Source organism: Sesamum indicum, linkage group LG15, assembly GCF_000512975.1.
Source record: "Sesamum indicum cultivar Zhongzhi No. 13 linkage group LG15, S_indicum_v1.0, whole genome shotgun sequence".
Taxonomy (NCBI): Eukaryota; Viridiplantae; Streptophyta; class Magnoliopsida; order Lamiales; family Pedaliaceae; genus Sesamum; species Sesamum indicum.
In genome coordinates this window covers 2,539,335-2,560,732 of record NC_026159.1, presented here as the reverse complement: position 1 = coordinate 2,560,732, position 21,398 = coordinate 2,539,335, and the positions used below count along the sequence as shown (strand labels likewise).

Sequence of the window (21,398 nt, the reverse complement as noted above, 5' to 3'; positions counted from 1 at the left end):
CAAGTTTGATGTGAAAGTGGAGTGAAGAAGTCAGTTAAAGGCAAGAAGATGTGCATGCTAATCAATTCACTCAGTTAATTTCAACCAACACTTTTTATATTTTGATACATAGATTCCATCTAGTTGGACACAACTTTAGGACATGCCAAAAGTGTTAGTGATCACTGTCATTCTGTAAGTAGCTGCTGCACAACAAACATGGAAAAATCGTGAACTGCATCGTAAGAAACGTGAAGTGGTGTGTGTTCAATGAACTTGCGGAGAGACACCAATTCCCTTGATGTTTGTGCATGTATATATATTCTTCCCATTATCTTGCTTTAATCATCAAAGTAAAAAAGGTCACATATTGACAAAATGATGGAAGTGGTAACTGGGGAGCAAGAAGAATCATTCTTTCCTTGTATTCATATATAGATGGTGCAGTTCACTAGACATGGATTGCTAATAGAAAAGTTGAGCATCATATTCCCCATGGATGTTGTTAATCAGTTTGTAATATTTAAATGTGTTATGTAATATAATTAATTGCTGAGCGATAAATTATTATTAATTGAAATAAATTGATTTTAAATATTTTTGTCGGATATCATATCTAATAAATCATTACAACAATCATATTATGATGAATAATATCAGTAAATTAAACCAACGTCTATTATTACAGTAGAAGCACAACCTAGTATTCAATAAAAACAATATATTTCATGTATAAAATGGGGTTTAAACTCATAACCTATAACGTAGGGATGTATTTTTAAAAAAAATATCTTGGTGGAGAAGGTTAGTTTAGGGAAAAGCAAATAAAAGAGGAAGGCAGTAGGGGGCAAATGGGGTGGTGGTGGGTCAGAAAGTAGGAAGGGGAAGGCATGCAAGATGATGCGTGGAAAGTTACGAAGAGACAAACAAAATCCAGCTATTTTTGACTAAGTTTCTTTGTTAGTCACCGCGCAGCCTCAGCCTCAGCCTGAATGAGTGAGTGGTGGCCCTGTAATCAAACCATTGCACCACATAAATTCTAAAGGATGCCACCCCACTCACGTCGACGTATGATTTGGCCAATATATTTTCAACTCTAAATCATACCAAGTTCAAGAGAATAAAAACCTAGAATAAGAATCAAATCTTTAAAGCAAACAAATAACAAATAGAATTTTTCCCAAAGGTGGTCTATGATTACGGTAAGGGTGAGATTATTTAATTTAACTGATAAATATATATATATATATATATATATATAAAGAGGAGCTGTCCGTACACTTCATTTATGTTTATAATTTAATGAATGTAGAAAATCGCAGAATGATTATTTTTAAAAAATAATTTCAAAATATAGGTGAATAGAATATCATGAATTTAAAAGAAAATGATCAATTTATGTGAAAATAAAATTGAGAATGGGGTTAAGAAAGGAATCGTATTCCAAGTAATTCGTGTTGCGCACTCCGCGGAGCGGCGCCACGAAGAATGGAGGGGTAATTTAGGCACACGAAAAATGTTAGCGGTAGAATTAAGCGGAGGGCAGTTATGTAATTGTATCAGAATCCACGTGGAGTTCGCATCTTCTACCCGCTTCCTTCGCTCCCTCTATTTAAGGGACTCCTGGACGTTCTAGTCTCCCATCAATTCGCTCCTCCACACATCCAATTCGAGAATTCTCTATATAGCTTCGTCGCCCTTCATCTGCAAATAATTGATCGAGAGAGCCTCATTTTTTTTCCGATCCTCTACAGGACTCGTTGTTTGGATCTGTAAGTTTCAGTCCATCTCTCAACCTTTAGGTTCTGTATTTGTTTGATTTTTATTTTTTGTTTGCGTGTTTCGTGTGCTGATGATTTTATGGTATTTGGATTGGTTTCTTAGGATTTGATTGTTGAAGCTTGCAGCAAGAATATATATCTTCACCGGTGGTTGTAATTCTTCATATATCCATCGTTGGTTTTTTGTAAGTAATAGCAATTTCTTTATTCTTCTTCTTCTTCTCGCTTTTTCTTTTTCCTGCTTTGTTTCTGTGCTTGATATAGTCAAGGCGATTTATTATTGCATGCACTAATATACGTTTATGATACTGCATTTTTCTTTTCTCGCTATCGCGGTTAAATTATATAGTAGGTTATTGATTATAATTGAAACTCTTTATTTACATTCGCAATGCACGATTATATACTATAATTTTCTCCGCTTGAATTTTAATTCACTCCAGCGAGCGAATGCGGTGTTGATTTGCGTTCCAATTGTATGCACCTTTCACCTAAAAGCGACTTGGGTTTTCAAGATAGGTTGTTGTGCTTAAATATGGTACTCTTAATGGAATTTGGCATATTAACAATTATTAAATATTAAATTGAGGTAAAAGTGTTGGTAGCAGTTTCGTTCATGTTTGAACGATATGTATATTTTATGTAATACATCGTAAGGGATGCAACTGAAACTTTATATCAGAACTTGGCCATGTGATCAAAACCTTCTTGAACAAGTGACCCAAGAAGACACCGGGACTCTTTGAGTTGTTTTAGTTACAGTCTTTAGATATGTTTCCTTCTCATTTATGCTACAGGCGGTTGTTTTAAATTGCTAACTGTTAAAGCAATTGTTCTATGAATATTTGTGGAGTCTGAGTTGTTTTTGGGCGCCTTTTCCCTGCATGTTATCCCAGCCTTTTCTCTTGACTAGTGAATTCTGTTTGATTGTTTAGCCAGGGAAAATTGAATGATCTAATGGAATCAAAGGGTGGGAAAAAGAAGTCTAGTAGTAGTAAATCCCTATTCTACGAAGCTCCCCTTGGATACAGCATTGAAGACGTTCGACCACACGGAGGTATCAAGAAATTCAGATCTGCTGCATACTCCAACGTGAGTTATACTTCTGTTGGCTTTCTATTTTAAATCAGTTCATAGAGGTCTGATGTGCTTTGATTTATAGATTTTTAACCACTGTTGTCTTTACAAAATGCAGTGCGTCCGAAAGCCATCCTGAGATCCCCCAAGCCTCGCGATAACCACATCCTGTTGTTCAAAAGAATTGTGTTTCAACCTCTAAGCTCTACTTCCTCTTTTCTTTTCTTCTTTCCTCATCCTTGTTATTTTCGCTTCAAAACAGCACTTCTATCTAGTTAGTCGAAATGGCATTGCCAATCTCTGCAATTGGATTTGAAGGGTACGAGAAGAGGCTCGAGATTTCTTTTTCTGAGCCTGGTGTATTTGCTGATCCTGGCGGGTGCGGCCTTAGATCTCTTTCCAAAGGCCAATTGGATGAAATATTAGAACCTGCACAGTGCACCATTGTCTCCTCTTTAAAGAATGACGAAGTTGATTCCTATGTCCTATCAGAGTCTAGCCTCTTTGTTTACTCATACAAGATAATACTGAAAACTTGTGGGACTACGAAACTGCTGCTTTCTATCCCACCCATCCTTAAGATGGCTGATTCACTTGGACTGACGGTGTGTTCTGTTAGATACACCCGTGGAAGTTTCATCTTTCCAGGCGCTCAGCCCTTTCCCCATAGGAGCTTTTCAGAAGAAGTGGCTGTTCTGGATAGCCATTTTACTGTACTTGGTCTGAGCAGCAAAGCATATGTGATGGGTGGTGATGATGAACATGAGAAATGGCACGTCTACTCTGCCTGTGCCAAAACAAGCGAGCTGGCTCCTGTTTATACCCTGGAGATGTGCATGACCAATCTGGACCAGAAGAAAGCCTCCGTTTTCTTTAAGAGCCAATCTGACTCTGCGGCTGTAATGACTGAAGTTTCTGGCATCAGGAAAATCCTTCCAGACTCTGAGATATGTGATTTTGATTTTGATCCCTGTGGTTATTCCATGAATGCAATTGAGGGGGCAGCAATCTCTACAATTCACATCACCCCTGAAGATGGCTTCAGCTATGCTAGTTTCGAAGCGGTTGGCTATGATTTCAAGCAATTGGATTTGACTCTACTACTGGAGAGGGTGTTGGCCTGCTTCAAGCCAGCGACGTTTTCTGTGGCTTTGCATGCCTCTGTTGCTGAGAAGGAACTGGACTCTGAGTTCACACTGGACGTGAAGGGATATACCTGTGGAGGAAGGAGCTACAAAGTGCTTGGAGATGGAGGAGCAATGATGTACAACAGTTTCACTAGCCAAGGGAGCTGCGGATCCCCCAAATCAATTCTGCATTGCTGTTGGAGTGAGAACGAGGATGAGGAAGTTGAGAAGAAATGATCTCATATTAGCCCATGTTTGATTTACTACTAATTGCCGTATATTACTCTATGGTTGAAATGTTTTTCTTAGGAGCCTCTGGGTGTTGGAGAATGAATAAATTGCTCATGTCTCTCTCGGTCTGTATTTGAGCAAACCTACTAGTTATTATGTTACTTTGTATTTTGTAATAAAACTTTGAGATTGTGTGGTTTTAATGTCCTACTTTCATTGCATCGATCTTGGTACAAGGCTCCTCAGCTCATGCATTTTTATTTTGAGTGCACATAAATTCTTGTATGGTTCTGGTGCTTGTGTTGACCACCTTATCAAAGGCAATGCCCCTTACGCTTTTCTTGATTTTCAAATATGAGTCTCCCAAACCCAATCAATATGATGTACAGACAGTTTCCCATCTGTTGATGGGAGTAATGGTGTGTGAAATCTTGAGTGAAAGCCAGCCTGAAGATATTAAAAAGAAGAGGAAGCAAAACCCCTCTTGTGTAGAGAAAGACGCGTTTCAATGCATTTTCTCCTTTTCCCACTCAACTAATCTTGGAAATGTGAATGAGTGAGTTGTAGGCTTCTTTTACCACACAGAGTTTGAGTATTCATTACATATGCTTGAACAGAATGTCCCGAACCCTGGTGGTATTGATTCTCTCTCTAGCTTTTCTCAGGGACTAAACCAAGAAAAGGCTTGAATTTGAACGAATCATTCTGTATGTATTTCCTACTACGAGTCAAAGAATAATACAAAAGAAACTTAACAAATACTTACTACTCAAATGCGTATGTTTAAATTAAAAATTAATTATTATTTTAATATTATATATGAACTGTCTAAGAAGAAAACTATTGGGAAAAGAATGTGAAAATAGTAAAAAGAGAAGAGAAAGAACAATAAAATGATTAATAAAACTGGAGAGCTTTTCATTCTGTATGTATTTCCTACTACGAGTCAAAGAATAATACAAAAGAAACTTAACAAATACTTACTACTCAATGCGTATGTTTAAATTAAAAATTAATTATTATTTTAATATTATATATGAACTGTCTAAGAAGAAAACTATTGGGAAAAGAATGTGAAAATAGTAAAAAGAGAAGAGAAAGAACAATAAAATGATTAATAAAATTGGAGAGCTTTTCCTTTTTTTAAAAGAAGCAAACTTCATTATTCACAAAATATGGGCTTCAATTCATCATACAATTTTGTCCAGCAAAGAGATAGGAAACGCATCTCTTGCAGCAACATAGCTTCAGCATATCTAGCCAAAGCCCAAATGCAATTATTTGCTGCTGCTGCTCCAATACACCTAAACTGGACATTAGGAAAAGATTGCAGTAAGCAGCAGGACATCCACGCCAGCGCCACCAGTTGCTGGGGAGAAGCACACCCCCATAGTTAACAGCCACGCCCCCACCAAATCTGCCAGGTGAGAGATGCCACATCCCAAACCAAGACCGGAAACGAATTGCTTTTTGGGAATGATGGGCAAGTTTCAATAAAAAATTAAAAATACTTTGTTGATTCAATTTTATTTTTTACTATACTTATTGCACAGGAAGAGCTTTCTCATCGATTTCCTCTATGCTCTTTCAGTTCTTTCATCGAACACGCTGAAGAGGTTCCCGAAACACATGTTTCATTGCTAGTTGGTACGTAGGAATCTCAAGTAAATTTGACGCTTATGTGAAACATAACTACTCAGGCAAGTCCCAATTTGTATTTATTCTTGATGGGCAGCTTAAATTTTGCAAGCAGTGAACGCCAGCTAGTTAGAACCGTATGTGCGATTGTAGTAAAGGGTTATTGGGTCAAACTTTTGAAACCAAAGATTGGTTCTCTCGTGACATCATCTGTTATGAACCAAGCGTTGTTGAATCTTTCTCCGTATGAGTTTTCAATTTCATTGTCCTTCTTCAAATGGGTGGAGACGATTCCACACTACAAGCATTCCTTGCAATCTTCTTGGACAATGATTTGCATTCTCACTAAGCAAAGACACTACAGGGCTGCTCAAGATTTGCTCCAGAAGATTGCTAGGAAAGACTTCTTATCGTCTCCCACTGTTTTGAATGCTCTTGTGAATAGTTATAGCGACTTGGATGTGAATTCGCATGTTTTGAGTTGGTTGGTGATATTTTATGCTAATTCAAAGATGAATCCAGATGCAATCCAAGTGTTTGAGCATATGAGACTATGTGGATGTAAGCCCCATTTGCATGCTTGCACTGTGCTTCTGAATTCATTAGTGAAAGAAAGGCTGACGGATACTGTGTGGAAAATTTATAAGAAAATGATCAAAGTTGGGGTTCTTCCTAATTTACACGTTTATAATGTCTTGATTCATGCTTGTTGTAAGTCGGGAGATGTGAAGAAGGCAGAGGAGTTATTGAGTGAAATGGAGTTGAAAAACATATTTCCTGATCTTTTTACTTATAATACATTGATTTCGTTGTATTGCAAGAAGGGTATGCATTATGAGGCTTTATCTGTTCTAGATAAGATGGAAAGAGGAGGAGTATGTCCTGATATTATAACTCATAATTCGCTTATATATAGTTATTGTAGAGAAGGCAGAATGAGAGAGGCTTTGAGGCTTTTTAAGGAAATTAGAGGTGCTTCTCCCAACCATGTGACATATACTACCCTGATTGATGGGTATTGCAGAGTTGGTGATATTGATGAAGCCTTACAGTTGCGTGATATAATGGTGGCCAAGGAGTTGTATCCCGGAGTAGTTACCTATAACGTAATTCTAAGGAAATTATGTGAAGAGGGCCGGATACAGGATGCAAATAAACTATTAAATGAAATGAGTGAGAGAAAAATAGAGCCTGATATTGTTACATGTAACACATTAATCAATGCTTATTGCAAGATTGGAGATATGAGGTCTGCTCTGAAAGTTAAAAGTAAGATGTTGGAGGCTGGACTAAGGCCTGATCAGTTTACTTACAAGGCATTGATTCATGGATTCTGCAAGGCACAGGAGGTAAAAAGTGCTAAAGAGATGTTATTTGATATGCTTCGTGCTGGATTTTCTCCAAGTTACTGCACATATACTTGGTTTGTGGATTTCTACTGCAGCCGAAATGATGATGAAGCTATCATGACTTTTCCTGATGAGATAATGCAACAGGATCTCTGTGCTGACATCACTGTATATCGGGCAATAATACGAAGGTTGTGCAAGAAAGAGAGAATCGATTGTGCACAAAGAGTATTCAAAATTATGCAAACAAGGGGGATATTAGGAGATACTATCATCTATGCTAGTTTGGCTTACGCATACTCAAGAGCTGGTGATGTTGTTGCTGCTTTAGCATTGTTCGATGAGATGTATAAGAGGAGACTGATGATAACTCTCAAAATCTTCAGAAGTATCAATGCTTCATATGCAAATGACGGCAGCTACTTAGATATATTTTGGAACATTTTGGTCGAGAGAGGCCTGATGTCCAAAACTATGTACAATCAAATCCAGCAGATGAAGTTATAATTCTAACAAAAAGTTGATGCTATCAACAAGTAGAGGTCCAAGTTCCTCAAGCTTCTAAATGATGATTGCCTCTTGATCTAGCACCTTGGTTTCATCCTCCTGTTTTGCATCCATGGACTGAGTATGGGATGCTTGTTCAGGGAACCATTACACACATAATTTCCAGTTACTAGAGGTGAAGCTCAAAGTCAATTATTGAGGGATTCTCATGGTGTTCTTGAAAATTGGGATGGGATGCCGTAGACCCATCACCCATGTAAGTGGAAAGTATGCCAAATATCAATGTAATCTTGTTAAAGCAAAGTCAGTTTAATAAATTAAGGTAAAATATAGATATACAAACTTTGATAAAAATTGATCTCATGATCATACTATTAAGAATAATTAATTCTATACCCAAATCAATTGAAAATAAATGTTGTCTCCCTCTCTTACACTATGTACATTTACTTAGTATTTTTAAATTTTAAACTTCTTGAACTGGAAAAAATTACACTTGTGGTCCCAAACAATAGAGGTGTTTTACTTTTGGTATTATAATTTATGGATTATAATACCAAAAGTACAATTGTAATATCTTTTTGTTCCAAATGCTACAATTTTTTAGCCTATGAGACCAAATGTAATAAGCCTGTAAAATGAGGGCCAAAATTACAATACCCTCTATCGTGTGAGACCAGAAGTGTAATTTCACTCTTAAACTGATAGGATATTTAAAATCTCTTTTTCTATTTTTTTAGAAACGATAAAGAGAAATGTATGTGTAAAAAAACTTTCAAAATGACTTCTTTTAAAGGGGTCCACAAAAGTATAGAGGTTAATATTAAAAACACTAAATGCATCATAAAATTTAGAGTGTTAAAAGAATTGAAATATTTTAATACGGAGGTTTGTGGATAGGAAGCTTTAGACACATATAAAAAATGAGAAAAAGAGTTAGAAAATTTCTATACGTAATAAGTTTAGAACCTTTTATCTTTATGTGAGAAAAAAATTTAAAACATTTCTATACATAATAAGTTTAGAAACTTTTATAAAGATATTTTTAAAAGAGTTTATGAAAGTTTCTCAGTATCTTTATTGTCTATTTGAAGAGTCAAATGTGTAAGTATTGGATTGTTCTTCATTTTTAATAATGAAGTTTCGATACCGATATTTTCATCAAAAAATTCTTATTGAAATTTGTTACTGATTTACACATTACTTTAGGATGGGAAAAAGAAGAAAAATAAGTATTAAAATATTAAAAATTATGCATCAAGCGCAACGTGTATGCGTTTTACTAGTCGAAGAAAAGTAGAAACAATTATAGGTGATAACTAATTGAATAACAGAAGAGGCGAAAACTGCTCAATTTAACGGATCAAACAACGGATTTTCAACATCAACTCCTAGTGAAAAACCTTTGAATCGCTCTCGCCCCTCTACAATGATGAACTGGATTTATGTACGTACCAAAGAAGAGAGACACATGGCACGCCTTGAAATTCTATAAATACCTCTGCCAACATACTCTTCAATCGCACTAATCCTATTACCATTCACACATTACAAACGTTAATTCAGTTGTTTCAAGAGTTGTAGGAAGCAGAAGATGGATAACTCCAACAGCATGAGCTACCAAGCTGGGCAGGCCAAGGGCCAAGCCCAGGTTCATTAATTAACATCATTACTCTCCATGCACATATATCTTATGATAATAATATGGATCCTGATTCCTGTGTTGAATGCTGATAGGAAAAGGGTAGCCAGATGATGGAGAAGGCTGGAAATGCTGCTCAATCCACCATGGATTCAATGCAGCAGGTAATCTTAATTATAATTTCAACAAGACTAGTGATCAAGTAATTTCTGGGGGTTTACGTTTGGATCATGGAATTTGTATTAGGCTGGGCAGCAGATGCAGGCCAAGGCACAAGGTGCAGCTGAGGCTGTGAAGGATGCAACCGGCATGAAGAAATGAGAGGCTCGCCGTTGTCGTCCGCTATTTACTTCAACTGTTTTGTTTGAGTTAGTTAGATTGTGGCAATGTTTTGGTTTGGTGATTGAGACAAGTTTGGTGTATGCACGCACGTTTCCTTTTCTGTCCAGGCAAGGAAGGGTCTGTCATCAACTTCAAATAAAATGCAATAATTTTATCTCTTCCACCTTCTTCCACTTACTTACCTTTTGAGACAAAATGTGGTTGTTGTCAAAAACATGATTGCACACTTTAATCACAAATAAATGGGGCAATTAGGAGCATTGATGGGCTTCAATATCAGTCCACTCCATTCATTATAATATTGGGTTTGGGCTCATTATAATCAAATCTTCTTCAGAGACTGTTGGGCTCAGCATCACACCAACTTCACCATATTATACCCTAATTTTTTCACTCTACACATTTTAGTGCTTTTATTTTAATTCTCTAAAGGAATAATTTATGTTTTTCAAAATAATGCTTTATGTTGGTTTTATTTTTGGAGTGTTTTATTTTGTGTTTTAGAGATAGAGAGAGAAAAATAAAGATAAATAAGTGTGTATTGAAGATATAGTCTATGTTTAGATTTGTTTTTAGAGGTAATTTAAAATATTTTAAAATAAGTGGTGTATGTTTGTTGTTGGGATTTGAGACACAAAAATTACTGTATATCGTCAAATCATGTATCTTTTATATATTTTTTATGTATAAATATGTATATATATAAATATTGTATGTTTAATGTTGTATTTTTTGGAAACAAAAATTACTGTTCATTGTCAAATCATGTTTCTTTTATATTATATTTATATATATATAAATGTGTATATATCTATTATATATAGAAAGTTCAAAAATAAAAAAACACACAATCAAGGTGTGAAACAAAGAGACAAACATTGAGTGTATTTTATTTTATCTCGAAAATTATCCGAAAATAAAATCAAACATAGTGATGATAATCATCATCCAATGTTTCATAAGTTAGATAATGGAAAACCTTCAGATAATTGACCATTAATAAGATTAATTTTATATAAATATAAATTTATTATTATTATTATTTATTATAATGATATTTATATATTATTGAATTGAGATACTAATATAATTATACGATTATTAAAGAAAATCAGACAGTTGTACTTCTTTTTATTGAGTAGAAATTTTGATTGATTATTTGTTTGGGCCATTTAGCTCACAGTCTACAGTTCCCATTCTCTCTTCCCCCTTCCAAAACCCTAACTTGAGAAATATCGAAATCTCAAAACCCCCTGACACTGAGCTCTCTCTTCTTCTCCACTCTGAAGGAAAAAAGCAGCTCGAAATCATGAGAAATCAACTGCTGCGGTTGCTTCTCCTGCGGTCTCACCCTTCATCTCAGCCCCGCATTTCTCAGGTACACCATCTTTGCTCCTTCACTTCCCCACTTCTCCACCCGCGCGCACCTAGCGTGACTCTTGAACCCTTTGCCTTACCTCGTCATTTTGCGTCGTCGCCTGAGCTCGCCGTTGAGCCGCCCAAACCCCCATCCGATCAAGCTATCTTTTTTCGTGATATTTTTGCTGAACCTGGAAAATCTAATGACGAGATTAAGCTGGATTTAGATCGTAAGAATATTGTTGTTACTCATGATTTGATTTTGAGTGTTTTGAAAAATTCCGATACTGCACCTGATGTTGCTAAGCGGATTTTTGATTGGGTTTTGGAGAGTCAAGGCGAGAAATTGAGTTCCAAGTCTTATAATTTGATGCTTGGTATTTTGGGCGGTAATGGGTTTGTGAAGGAGACTTGGGATATGATTGCGATTATGAAAAAGAAAGGATATGGTGTGTTGAAGGGTGCATTTACTAGAATATCTGAGAAGTTCGAGAAAGATGGATTGACTGATGATGTTGAGAAGCTGAAGGATTTATATGCTCGGGGCTCGGCGAGTTGTGAGAAAAATTATGCAAGTGGGGAGAATGGCTTTGAAGAGGTCTGTTCTAAGGTTAGTAAAATCATTAGGAGAGAAGTATGGGGAGAGGATGTGGAGAAACAGTTGCAGGAATTGGATGTTGAGTTCTCTAGTGATCTGGTTGCAAGGGTGTTGGAGAATCTTGAAATGGAGCCCAATAAAGCACTGATTTTCTTTAGGTGGGTTCAGGAGAGTGGTTCATTTAAGCATGATCAGCGATCTTTTAATGCAATAGCCAGAGTGTTGAGTAAAGAGGAGCACACTCAGAAGTTTTGGAGGGTTGTTAATGAAATGAGAAGTGAAGGGCATGATATGGAGAGAGAGACCTACATTAACATTTTGGAGCGGTTTGTTAAGCGGAAAATGCTTCAGGACGCTGTGGATTTGTATGAATTTTCCATGCTTGGTGGAAATAAGCCTTCAGTGCTGGACTGCACCTTCCTTCTGAAGAAAATAGTGGTTGGCAAGGAGCTGGACATGGACTTGTTTTTTAAAGTTATGCAGGTCTTTAAGGCCAATGGAAATGTATTGACTAATGCTAACCTTGATGCCATTATCAAGTCTTTAACTAGTGTTGGGAGGATGACAGAGTGCAATAGAATATTGGCAGCAATGGAGGAGGCTGGTTATGTACCTACTGGTTCTTCACGAAGTAATATTGCCTTTAAGCTTAGTAGAGGTGGAAAAACAAAGGAGGCAACAGAGTTAATGGAAAAGATGGTGGCTTCTGAGCATAGTTCAGATTACAGCACTTGGATGTCTTTAATTAAAGGATATTGTGTGGCTCGTGATCTGGATGAAGCCTGTAATAGTTTCAAAGAGATGGTTGACAAAGAAGGGGCATCTTCTGCTGGGCCTGCTTTAGATTTGTTGGTTGGTACATATTGTCGGAAAAACAGACCATTGGATGCATACAACTTTCTTGTGGAGATGGTCACTGGTAGAGGCTTAAGTCCTTGGCACACCACTTACAAAGCATTGACAAGCAAGCTGTTAGCAAAAAAACATTTCAAACAAGCACTAGGTGTTATGGATATGATGAAGGACCAAGGTTACCCTCCAGACTTGGATTCCTTTGTTGGGTATCTCTCAAGAACTGGTTGTGTTGAAGATGCTGTTATATTTTCACAAACAATGACATCGAAAAGATTTCCAGCAACATCCGTGTTTCTCCGGTTGTTTGAGGCATATCTTAAAGCTGGAAGGCGAACTGAGGCCCAGGACTTTCTCTCAAGATGCCCAAGATACATCAGAAATCATGCAGATGTTTTGAATCTATTTTGTTCCACACAATCTGGTGTAACCAGGACTGCAGCTGTTGCTGTGTAGTTTTAGATATAATATTCTTGTTTCCTGTTGCACCATAAGTCGAGAATGTCCTTGAATCTTTTTGTTTCTCTTGCCTCCATCGCAATTTGCCACTTTATTTATTTTGGAGCATGCTTGAGTTTTGACATGATTATCAATAAAGTTGCACAAATTCTCCTTAGGCACATGTTCCATTTCAATTTTAGTTTCTGCGTAGTCTTCTATTGATGGGCAGTGTACTGAACATTGATAGATTTTGGTAGATGAGCTTAAGCTAGTATTAAGGGTCAACTTGACGCCCGTACCTACGGGATTCATCCCATCAGAACCTTTTTGGCATGTAGACATAAGAAATTCCTTTTGTAATGCTGCTATTTCTTGTGTTTTAAATCATTTATGCTTATCAACTTTCATTAACGAAACAAGAGACGATCACAGAACCAGGGATGATTTGCCACTGAAAGTTTATCTACTATATGAAGTGTGCTAGACTAGCTTCTAACAGTAAGCTGCACATTCCTTGCTGCAATCATCATCTGATTTTAGCTACTTGCATCATTTCTTTACAGTATGTACAAACGAAAAGAAATCTAAATAATGCAAATAGGTAGAAATGGCAGAGAAATTAAACAAGAAAAAATTGAGTACCTAAACATGTCTGAACCATAGGCAAATTATTCAATTGCTTAAGCATTCCACTTCCCTTCTGTTTTCCATCTACAAATCGATGTCTGTGCATAGATCCAGATAAGCAGAGAAAATGAAGGATCATTCGAATTCTGGCCATACTGTTATGGCCCTCTTTGTCATTATTGGACGAAGATGCACGACCAGCAATACAGGGTTGTTAAGTGCGTACCGCAACTGAATGCGACACTTCCTTGAGCAAAACGCGATGATCTTGACTCGTCGATCCCATATGAGGCATCCCTTGTCTCCATCTGATGCGTAAAGACTAAACATAAAACGTTCTTGAATGCAGGCCTGTGAAAATCCCACTTGGAGTCTTCTGTTTGACATATACTGGAACATAACTGATGAGAAACAAGACAATGTGGAAAAAGATGACATTTTACGTATTGTCAATGCAATCAAGCTGTGATGATTAGTAGCTGTTCGCTCGGGAGTGCTCTCTGCATTTCTGAGGTGTATTACAGAGCAGAAAAGGGGACCAGAAGTTGAGAAAACAACATTCTCCAGATTCAAAATCTCTGGCAAAATAATACACTTTGCCTTTGAGCAACATTATACTGCTCAAACCTTACCACAAAACACTTTGTTGTTGTCTCTTACAACATTCTGTTCCCTCAACTCTTTGAAACATAATAATCCAGAACTAATTAAATTAGCATGTATCCGCAATAATTGTTTCCACGTTTTCAATTCTATTGGCGAAAGCGGCATGCCCCTACCAAAATCGCCCTTCCTTTCATCACGGCGTGTAGTTGTGACTACAGGCCGTCACTTGCAGACAGGTTTTTACTAATCATTCTGTCGTAAACATAAACTAACAAGTCTTTTACTCTTTTTCTTCTCTTTTCAAGATTTTTTACGAACTTCTGCCGCGAACTTCTTGCTAACATAGTCATAAGTTACATTTAAAATATGGTGGAGTATGTATAATGAGTTGATGATACGAGACGTGATCGTCTTTAGATAAGGAAAGAGGAAAATGTTGACAAGCTAGTCTAGAATCATTTTATTTCATTCATCAAAGATAATGTAGGACCATTTATGTTGTTTCTGCCTAAGATTTTGGCTTGATTTGTTATTTTCTTTCACTCTCCCCTTCCAGTTTCTGTGGATTAAAATCATCAAAATTAATCTTCTTGTCTCTAGACAAAGAAAAGACAAGTAACCAACAAATGCATGTTTTAGTCTAGGTCTTGATTTTTCTCGACAAAACATCATTTTTCTCTAAATAACTATATAACAATGTGTATATACATATTTTCCTTGGGCAGGAGCTTAATTATAGGATAAATTATCAGGATTTTTTTAAAATTTATTATAATTATAATTATCTCTTCATTATTTAAAAAATAATAAATATTCTTTGACATTAATAATGGTCCAACAAATATTAGTGACAACATGAGGGATTGGCTAGAAAGATAGTTTTGGTGGGAAAGACATGTTAAAGAGAAGGGTTTGGATTCAGTAGTTTGGAGGTAGTGGTCCCAGAGCACGCCACTAATGGCTTTTTGGAGTGGGGATGGGAAGGGGACAATTATGCCCAGCTGTGTTCCATCCCTCAGACCCAACTTACTGGATAATTTTGTCATTTTTCATATTTAAAGTCTCTCTGTTTGGTCAATTCCTTGTTTCTGTTGTTAATCAGACATTGGGTTGCAGTTGCATCATCCATGTCGTCCTAGGTTTTCCTCTTTCTCTTCTTTCCTATTTTACTACTCCCTAATTATTTCTTTTCTCTTTCCCATTGATCACTTCTTCTGATTTTTTCTTTTTTGAGTTAATGAAGAGATGATTAAGTAGCATAAAATGACATAATTTCATGTAAGAATATCCAATCCTATTGTTCACTGAAATTTTAACCTAATACCTTTTTATATGTGACTGAACATGATGAAACCAATGGGTTTGATCCAAATTGTTTGAGGAAAAAGGGTAATGAATTTACTCTAATACTATACTAAAAAGGGTAGTTCATGGAAAGGAAGAGCTAAAGTTGAATTAATCCATCACAACAATTTAAAGCATCTTTATAATGTGGGCCAATTTCTTTTTTTTATATATATATAAATAAGAAAACACATCGATTATTACAAAAGAAAAAAAAACAAGAGTATGAATGTCGTGGTACTTTTATTTGAAACAAAAAAGTCTATTTGAGGGATGAGAAATTCTAACTCAAATCAAGTTTGATTTGATTTAAATTAATTATATGACAAATATAATATACTTGTCATATGATTGGTGTACAGTTGAAAATAAATAACTAATAACATAACAAATATACCAACGAATAGTTATTAATTGATTTGGTTTCATCAAATATAATTATGGTAAAAAAAGTTACTGATGGGAGAGAGAGAGAGGGGAAATGTTCACATAATTACTACTTTATTATTTCTCCTTTTGAGGAGTAAAGTAAAACAAAGGTTGTTTTGTGGGGGTGTTGTTTGACCAGTCAAAATCACAAGAGTTGGGAGTCCATTAACTGAAGCAATACGTACAATTACTTACCATATAACAACTGAAATCCTCTCTCATAGTAAGAACTTACATTGGTTAATCCTTTTTCTTACCTCACATTCTAATACTTAGAGAATGATTTCGTAGCTGCTTACATATATATACGAGGATTATTGTTTCCTTTTCCTTTTTCATCAATTCCCCTCATCATCATGTCTTGTCTACTGGTAGGATCAAATGCTGTAATTAACTGAAAAAGAAGAAACAAGCTTGTCTGCCTGCCTGTAATCATAAAACTCGACCCACGCTCTCCAAATGCCCTTCATCATCATTTTTACAAAAAGAAAGAGAGAGGCGTGGAGCTCGCCACCTTTCTTTTTCAAAAGCACTTCTCTTTTTTGATTAGTTTTATGGATTAACAAGCACTAAATTAAAATTATTTTTGTCGAACAGAATCAATCACATAATATTGTAATAAGCTTATCGCATCATGGATCACTCACCCATTCTGAACTGATATGGGGACTAGAATTTTTCAGAACAGAAACCATCATTTTATTTTTATATAGAGAAAAAATGACTAGGGATGCAAGAATTAGAGGAGGCAAACAAGGATTTGGTACGAATGGTTCTTTCTTGCAATCTTGGTAATAAAATTTTTGTTGTTTGATTTTATTTAATTGGATGTAAAGGTGGTGATGGGGAAGGTGGGCTAAACCATTAACAATCTCCAAGACACTTTTATTGAGATTCTCACATTCTTTAAAATATAGTTTAAGTTTTGGGACTTTATTGAATGGCCAAACGCAAGGAATGTTGGATTCCCCTGTGTCCCTCCTTTCCCATTATTACACACATCATGCATGTGTATATGTATACTTGGAATTTTCTTTTCAAGGTAAAAAGATAAATGAAATAGTCTTATTATTACATAAAAGTTCACAGGGATAATGACAAGATTAAGTTGTACTTACCCCGAGACTACACATTTCCATGCAATAATATGGCTACCTAGTGACTGACTGGCCCATGAAGATACTTGGATTATTTTGTCTGGGCACTGTTTTTGTCTTGATTTACTGCTCAAAAATTTGAAATCGTTAAAGAATATTAATGCTAAAACATTATCTCAAATAAACACTCACAGATTCACACACATACACACACAATCATATAGTAGAATTTATCCCATCTTAGGTTAACTTTTTGTTTGTAAAATATTCTTTTCTTGACAATCTCCTGACCCGTGACAGGCGTGCTGCTAGTTTCCTTTATACAGCACAAAAGACTGAGTTACTTTTCTTGGACTGGCAGACTATGAAAATGAATTTCTGCCATAGAAAGCAAGAACTGAGTTTTCATCTGGAGATCATTACACTACTCATCCAAGGAAGAAGGAGCCATTGGTGAGTGAGTGAGTGAGAACAGCTTCATCTCTAGCAATAAGCAATCTTCAGTTGTTTTTGCCCCAATGGAAATGAGAAGAAGAGAGATGGAAGCGGCACTTTGGGTCATCACATTTCTATGCTTTTGGAGCTCTGCGATAGGTTTGCTTTCTCCCAAAGGTGTAAACTTTGAAGGTACACATCCCAGTATGAGAATTTGAACTTGTGATGGTGAAATGAAGATATCTGCTTATCTTGGATTTTTTTTGATTGCATCCAGTGCAAGCTTTAATGGGCATAAAAGCTGGTTTGAGGGATCCTCATGGGGTTCTTGACAATTGGGATGGGGATGCTGTTGATCCATGTAGCTGGACTATGGTCACTTGTTCTTCTGAGAGTCTTGTTATTGGCCTGTAAGCCTTATCCCTAACCAGAACCTACCTTTTTCTCTTAACCACTTGAGGGATTCATAAAGATTTTAGGATGTTAATTTGGTTGATAGATTGTCTTATGCAGAGGGAGTCCTAGTCAGAATTTATCTGGTACTCTATCTCCAAGCATTGGGAATTTGACGAATCTTCAGATAATGTAAGTACAGAGTATTAGGTTAAGTGTTTAAACTTTGTTTCATGTTTAGTTTTCTCTGTAAGAAGGTAGTTTCTTGGTGGACATGAGATTTTCTTGCAGACTGTTGCAGAACAACAACATAACAGGACCAATCCCAGTTGAACTTGGGAGGCTGTCAAAGCTTCAAACACTTGATCTTTCAAATAACCTCTTCATTGGCAGCATTCCTCCTGCCTTAGGCCACTTGAAAAGTCTCCAGTACATGTAAGCACTGAAGTTGAATTTGATAAGTTAAGTAGTATATGAAGTGTATCTTTGAGTTGATGATAGTCTGACGTGATTTATTTTACTGAATCAGGAGGCTAAACAATAACAGTCTCTCTGGAGAGATTCCATTGTCACTAACCAACATGACACAGCTTTCTCTTGTGTAATTGTCGTTTCCCTCTTTGCATCAGCTAGCAAATTCTGTCTTCTCATTAGAATTTTTGTAAGTTTATTGTGCTTTTCTGATTTCAGGGACTTGTCTTACAACAACTTGAGTGGACCTGTACCTAGATTCCCTTCCAAGACATTTAAGTAAGACATTGTCCTATTTTGATTCGTTGCGAGTCTGCATATGCTGTTGTAGTGGAACTAAGATAAGTTAAACCCTCCTGCTGTTTGTTTTTACTTGTTATTACAGTATCATTGGAAACCCCTTAATATGTGAGACGGGATCCGAGCCACAATGTAACGGTGGCATAACATTGATGCCAATGTCCATGACCTTGAACACTTCAGAGAGTATGATTGTATTGCTTAATTTTTTAAAGTTTTTTGGTTTTCTTCATATGTTGTCTGTTATCCCGATGTTGTTCTGATTAATTCTTCCAACAGCTGCTCTTGCTTCGGCCAAATCAAAACATCGCAAGCTTGCCATTGCATTTGGAACAAGCATCAGTAGCATCTGTCTACTTGTCCTCGGATTTGGGCTGTTTTTATGGAGAAGACATAGGCATAAGCAACAAAACTTCTTTGACGTCAATGGTTTGGACAGTACTCTTGAAATTCAATTGAACTAGCACAATAGACTAGCTCAGATCTTGAACTAACAATATATCATATTAAAATCTCAGATCGTCAACACGAGGAAGTCTCCCTTGGAAACTTAAGGAGGTTCCAGTTAAGGGAACTGCAGCTTGCAACCAACAATTTTAGCAGCAAAAACATCTTAGGCAAAGGCGGGTTTGGAAATGTCTACAAGGGCTATCTCCCAGACGGGACAGCTGTGGCTGTCAAGAGGCTTAAAGACGGTAGCACGGCCGGTGGGGAGAAACAATTCCAGACGGAAGTTGAGATGATCAGCCTAGCTGTTCATCGCAACCTTCTAAGACTATATGGTTTCTGTATGACGGCAACTGAGAAGCTTTTAGTCTACCCCTACATGTCGAACGGAAGTGTTGCTTCGCGTCTCAAATGTATAGTTCTCTTCCATCCCTCATAATCCATTAGCGCACGAACATTATTCTTTTTGCTTGATCAAGTATAGTAATGTTGTTCATTTCACTTGAACAGCAAAACCAGTCTTGGACTGGGGCACACGAAAACGAATTGCGTTAGGAGCGGCAAGGGGGCTGTTATATCTCCATGAGCAGTGTGATCCAAAGATAATTCACCGAGACGTCAAGGCTGCAAATATACTTCTTGATGACTACTGTGAGGCAGTGGTAGGAGATTTCGGGTTGGCGAAGCTGTTAGATCACCAAGATTCTCATGTAACGACTGCTGTTCGTGGGACAGTGGGGCATATAGCCCCGGAATATCTATCTACAGGCCAGTCTTCTGAAAAGACAGATGTGTTCGGATTTGGGATCCTTCTGCTTGAACTCATCACGGGACAACGAGCATTACAATTTGGCAAGTCAGCAAATCAAAAAGGGGCAGTTCTTGATTGGGTGAGCACATGCACATCTTGTTTAATTTAAGTTACAAGACTGGATTCATTTCTAGCACAATAAACACTTTCATCAAACTATGCTCCAGGTGAAGAAACTCCACCAAGAGAAGAAATTAGAGGATCTCGTCGACAAAGATTTGAAAAACAACTATGACAGAATAGAACTAGAGGAGATGGTCCAAGTGGCTCTCTTGTGCACACAATATCTTCCCGGCCTGAGGCCGAAAATGTCTGAAGTGGTTAGAATGCTCGAAGGAGATGGACTAGCAGAGAGGTGGGAAGCATCACAGAGACTAGAGTCAAACAAGCTGAAAACACAGGAGCTCTCGTCATCCGAACGATATTCAGACCTCACCGATGATTCTTCGTTGCTGGCACAAGCCATAGAACTGTCTGGTCCAAGGTGAAAAACAACTTGCATTTGTCTAAGTGATGGACAAATCACCCGACTTCTCAAAGGAGAAGGTCACATATAGTTAAAGAGTAATGAAGGGCCGTTTTCTTTATTTTGTTGTAATAGCATAGCAAACATCCAAGCTTCAAAGAGCTCTGATGTTTCATCCCTACTGTATATACTTTTTTTTTTTTTTGGTTTTTTAATCCTTTTTGTATGAGATGAGTTGATGCCATTCCAATAGGGGGGAGAAGTGTTGTTCTTACTCTAAATTTGAGTGATTTATTATTTTTGGAGTGTGATGAAATTCTCAAGTCTGTCAGTCCAATATTCTATCTTTTTTGGTTAAGTAATAGAATCATTATTTTTTTCCAAATAAGCTCATAAAATTATAACATCTTATTCTTTTTAATAGAATAAATTTATTCTTTTAAATATCTTATAAAATCTCTACATCATATTACGAAATTTTAATTATTTTATGAAGTATTTTAAGAGTTTATAAATTCATGTAAATACTCTCAATGCCCTAAAGATAATTCTTCAAAAATATTTGTTCTTCTTCGGACGAGATCGAAAGGTCGTAAGGGGCCGTTTTGAGGTTCAAAGGACATGTAAAAGGTGATGGAGTCATCCCAATTAGAATAGTGCGATGGTCAAGTTTTAGTAAGATGGTCTATTAATGTTAAGGTCGGAACTAAAATTTAAAAATAATAAATACACACCTAAATATTGAGTTAGAGGAGTATTTATAGATTCCCATGAATGTAGGGGATGATATTAGGGCTTGCCCTGACTCCTGAGAATACCATGTGTGTCAGAATCCTGAGATGAACCGGGTTCGACTCAAAAGAATCAAATTCATCCCTAAAATAATCCAATATTTGATTAATAAATGGTGAATGGGGAGTTTTATCCAATTGAGAGGAATTCCAGAAAACACAACAGAATAATGTTACTATTTGGGCTTTAGATAACTTAAGATCATTCAATAATGGGCCGTTTCGTGTGCCCCCAACAATTCCCCGAGCCCATAAAAC

The 21,398-nt window shown here is 36.7% G+C and overlaps 5 protein-coding genes across 6 annotated transcripts; all 5 read left to right on the top strand.

Moving 5' to 3' along the window:
- Positions 1,597-4,416, top strand: LOC105177577 (S-adenosylmethionine decarboxylase proenzyme-like). The gene is made up of 4 exons (XM_020698940.1): positions 1,597-1,751; positions 1,864-1,945; positions 2,696-2,852; positions 2,956-4,416. Exon 4 carries the CDS (start codon positions 3,122-3,124, stop codon positions 4,199-4,201), a length of 1,080 nt encoding a protein of 359 aa, XP_020554599.1. The 5' UTR covers positions 1,597-1,751; positions 1,864-1,945; positions 2,696-2,852; positions 2,956-3,121; the 3' UTR covers positions 4,202-4,416.
- On the top strand, positions 5,323-8,082 carry LOC105177576 (pentatricopeptide repeat-containing protein At5g38730). The gene is made up of 2 exons (XM_011100783.2): positions 5,323-5,619; positions 5,787-8,082. Exon 2 carries the CDS (start codon positions 5,923-5,925, stop codon positions 7,687-7,689), a length of 1,767 nt encoding a protein of 588 aa, XP_011099085.1. The 5' UTR covers positions 5,323-5,619; positions 5,787-5,922; the 3' UTR covers positions 7,690-8,082.
- On the top strand, positions 9,199-9,836 carry LOC105177575 (stress-induced protein KIN2). The gene is made up of 3 exons (XM_011100782.2): positions 9,199-9,340; positions 9,427-9,495; positions 9,578-9,836. The coding sequence occupies exons 1-3, from the start codon at positions 9,284-9,286 to the stop codon at positions 9,650-9,652; spliced, it is 201 nt and encodes a 66-aa protein (XP_011099084.1). The 5' UTR covers positions 9,199-9,283; the 3' UTR covers positions 9,653-9,836.
- Positions 10,831-13,098, top strand: LOC105177574 (pentatricopeptide repeat-containing protein At3g02490, mitochondrial). The gene has a single exon (XM_011100781.2). The coding sequence runs from the start codon at positions 10,983-10,985 to the stop codon at positions 12,936-12,938; it is 1,956 nt and encodes a 651-aa protein (XP_011099083.1). The 5' UTR covers positions 10,831-10,982; the 3' UTR covers positions 12,939-13,098.
- On the top strand, positions 17,259-20,599 carry LOC105177573 (protein NSP-INTERACTING KINASE 1-like). Of its 2 annotated transcripts, none has more exons than XM_011100779.2 (11): positions 17,259-17,653; positions 17,739-17,871; positions 17,975-18,046; positions 18,134-18,289; positions 18,384-18,455; positions 18,545-18,604; positions 18,711-18,811; positions 18,905-19,054; positions 19,144-19,485; positions 19,583-19,962; positions 20,051-20,599. In XM_011100779.2, the coding sequence occupies exons 1-11, from the start codon at positions 17,545-17,547 to the stop codon at positions 20,369-20,371; spliced, it is 1,896 nt and encodes a 631-aa protein (XP_011099081.1). In that variant the 5' UTR covers positions 17,259-17,544; the 3' UTR covers positions 20,372-20,599. The 2 variants fall into 2 exon arrangements, with proteins under 2 accessions (XP_011099081.1, XP_011099082.1); XM_011100780.2 differs by having other exon boundaries at positions 17,262-17,653; positions 18,146-18,289.

Bases quoted from the DNA above. Each gene is read 5' to 3' on its own strand.
- LOC105177574 (XM_011100781.2), top strand. From the start codon at position 10,983: ATGAGAAATCAACTGCTGCGGTTGCTTCTCCTGCGGTCTCACCCTTCA.
- LOC105177576 (XM_011100783.2), top strand. From the start codon at position 5,923: ATGGGCAGCTTAAATTTTGCAAGCAGTGAACGCCAGCTAGTTAGAACC.
- LOC105177575 (XM_011100782.2), top strand. From the start codon at position 9,284: ATGGATAACTCCAACAGCATGAGCTACCAAGCTGGGCAGGCCAAGGGC. The intron at 9,341-9,426 runs GTTCATTAATTA...GAATGCTGATAG, and splicing joins AGGCCAAGGGCCAAGCCCAG to GAAAAGGGTAGCCAGATGAT. The intron at 9,496-9,577 runs GTAATCTTAATT...AATTTGTATTAG, and splicing joins CCATGGATTCAATGCAGCAG to GCTGGGCAGCAGATGCAGGC.
- LOC105177573 (XM_011100779.2), top strand. From the start codon at position 17,545: ATGGAAATGAGAAGAAGAGAGATGGAAGCGGCACTTTGGGTCATCACA. The intron at 18,605-18,710 runs GTAAGACATTGT...TTGTTATTACAG, and splicing joins TTCCCTTCCAAGACATTTAA to TATCATTGGAAACCCCTTAA. The intron at 18,812-18,904 runs GTATGATTGTAT...TTCTTCCAACAG, and splicing joins GACCTTGAACACTTCAGAGA to CTGCTCTTGCTTCGGCCAAA.
- LOC105177577 (XM_020698940.1), top strand. From the start codon at position 3,122: ATGGCATTGCCAATCTCTGCAATTGGATTTGAAGGGTACGAGAAGAGG.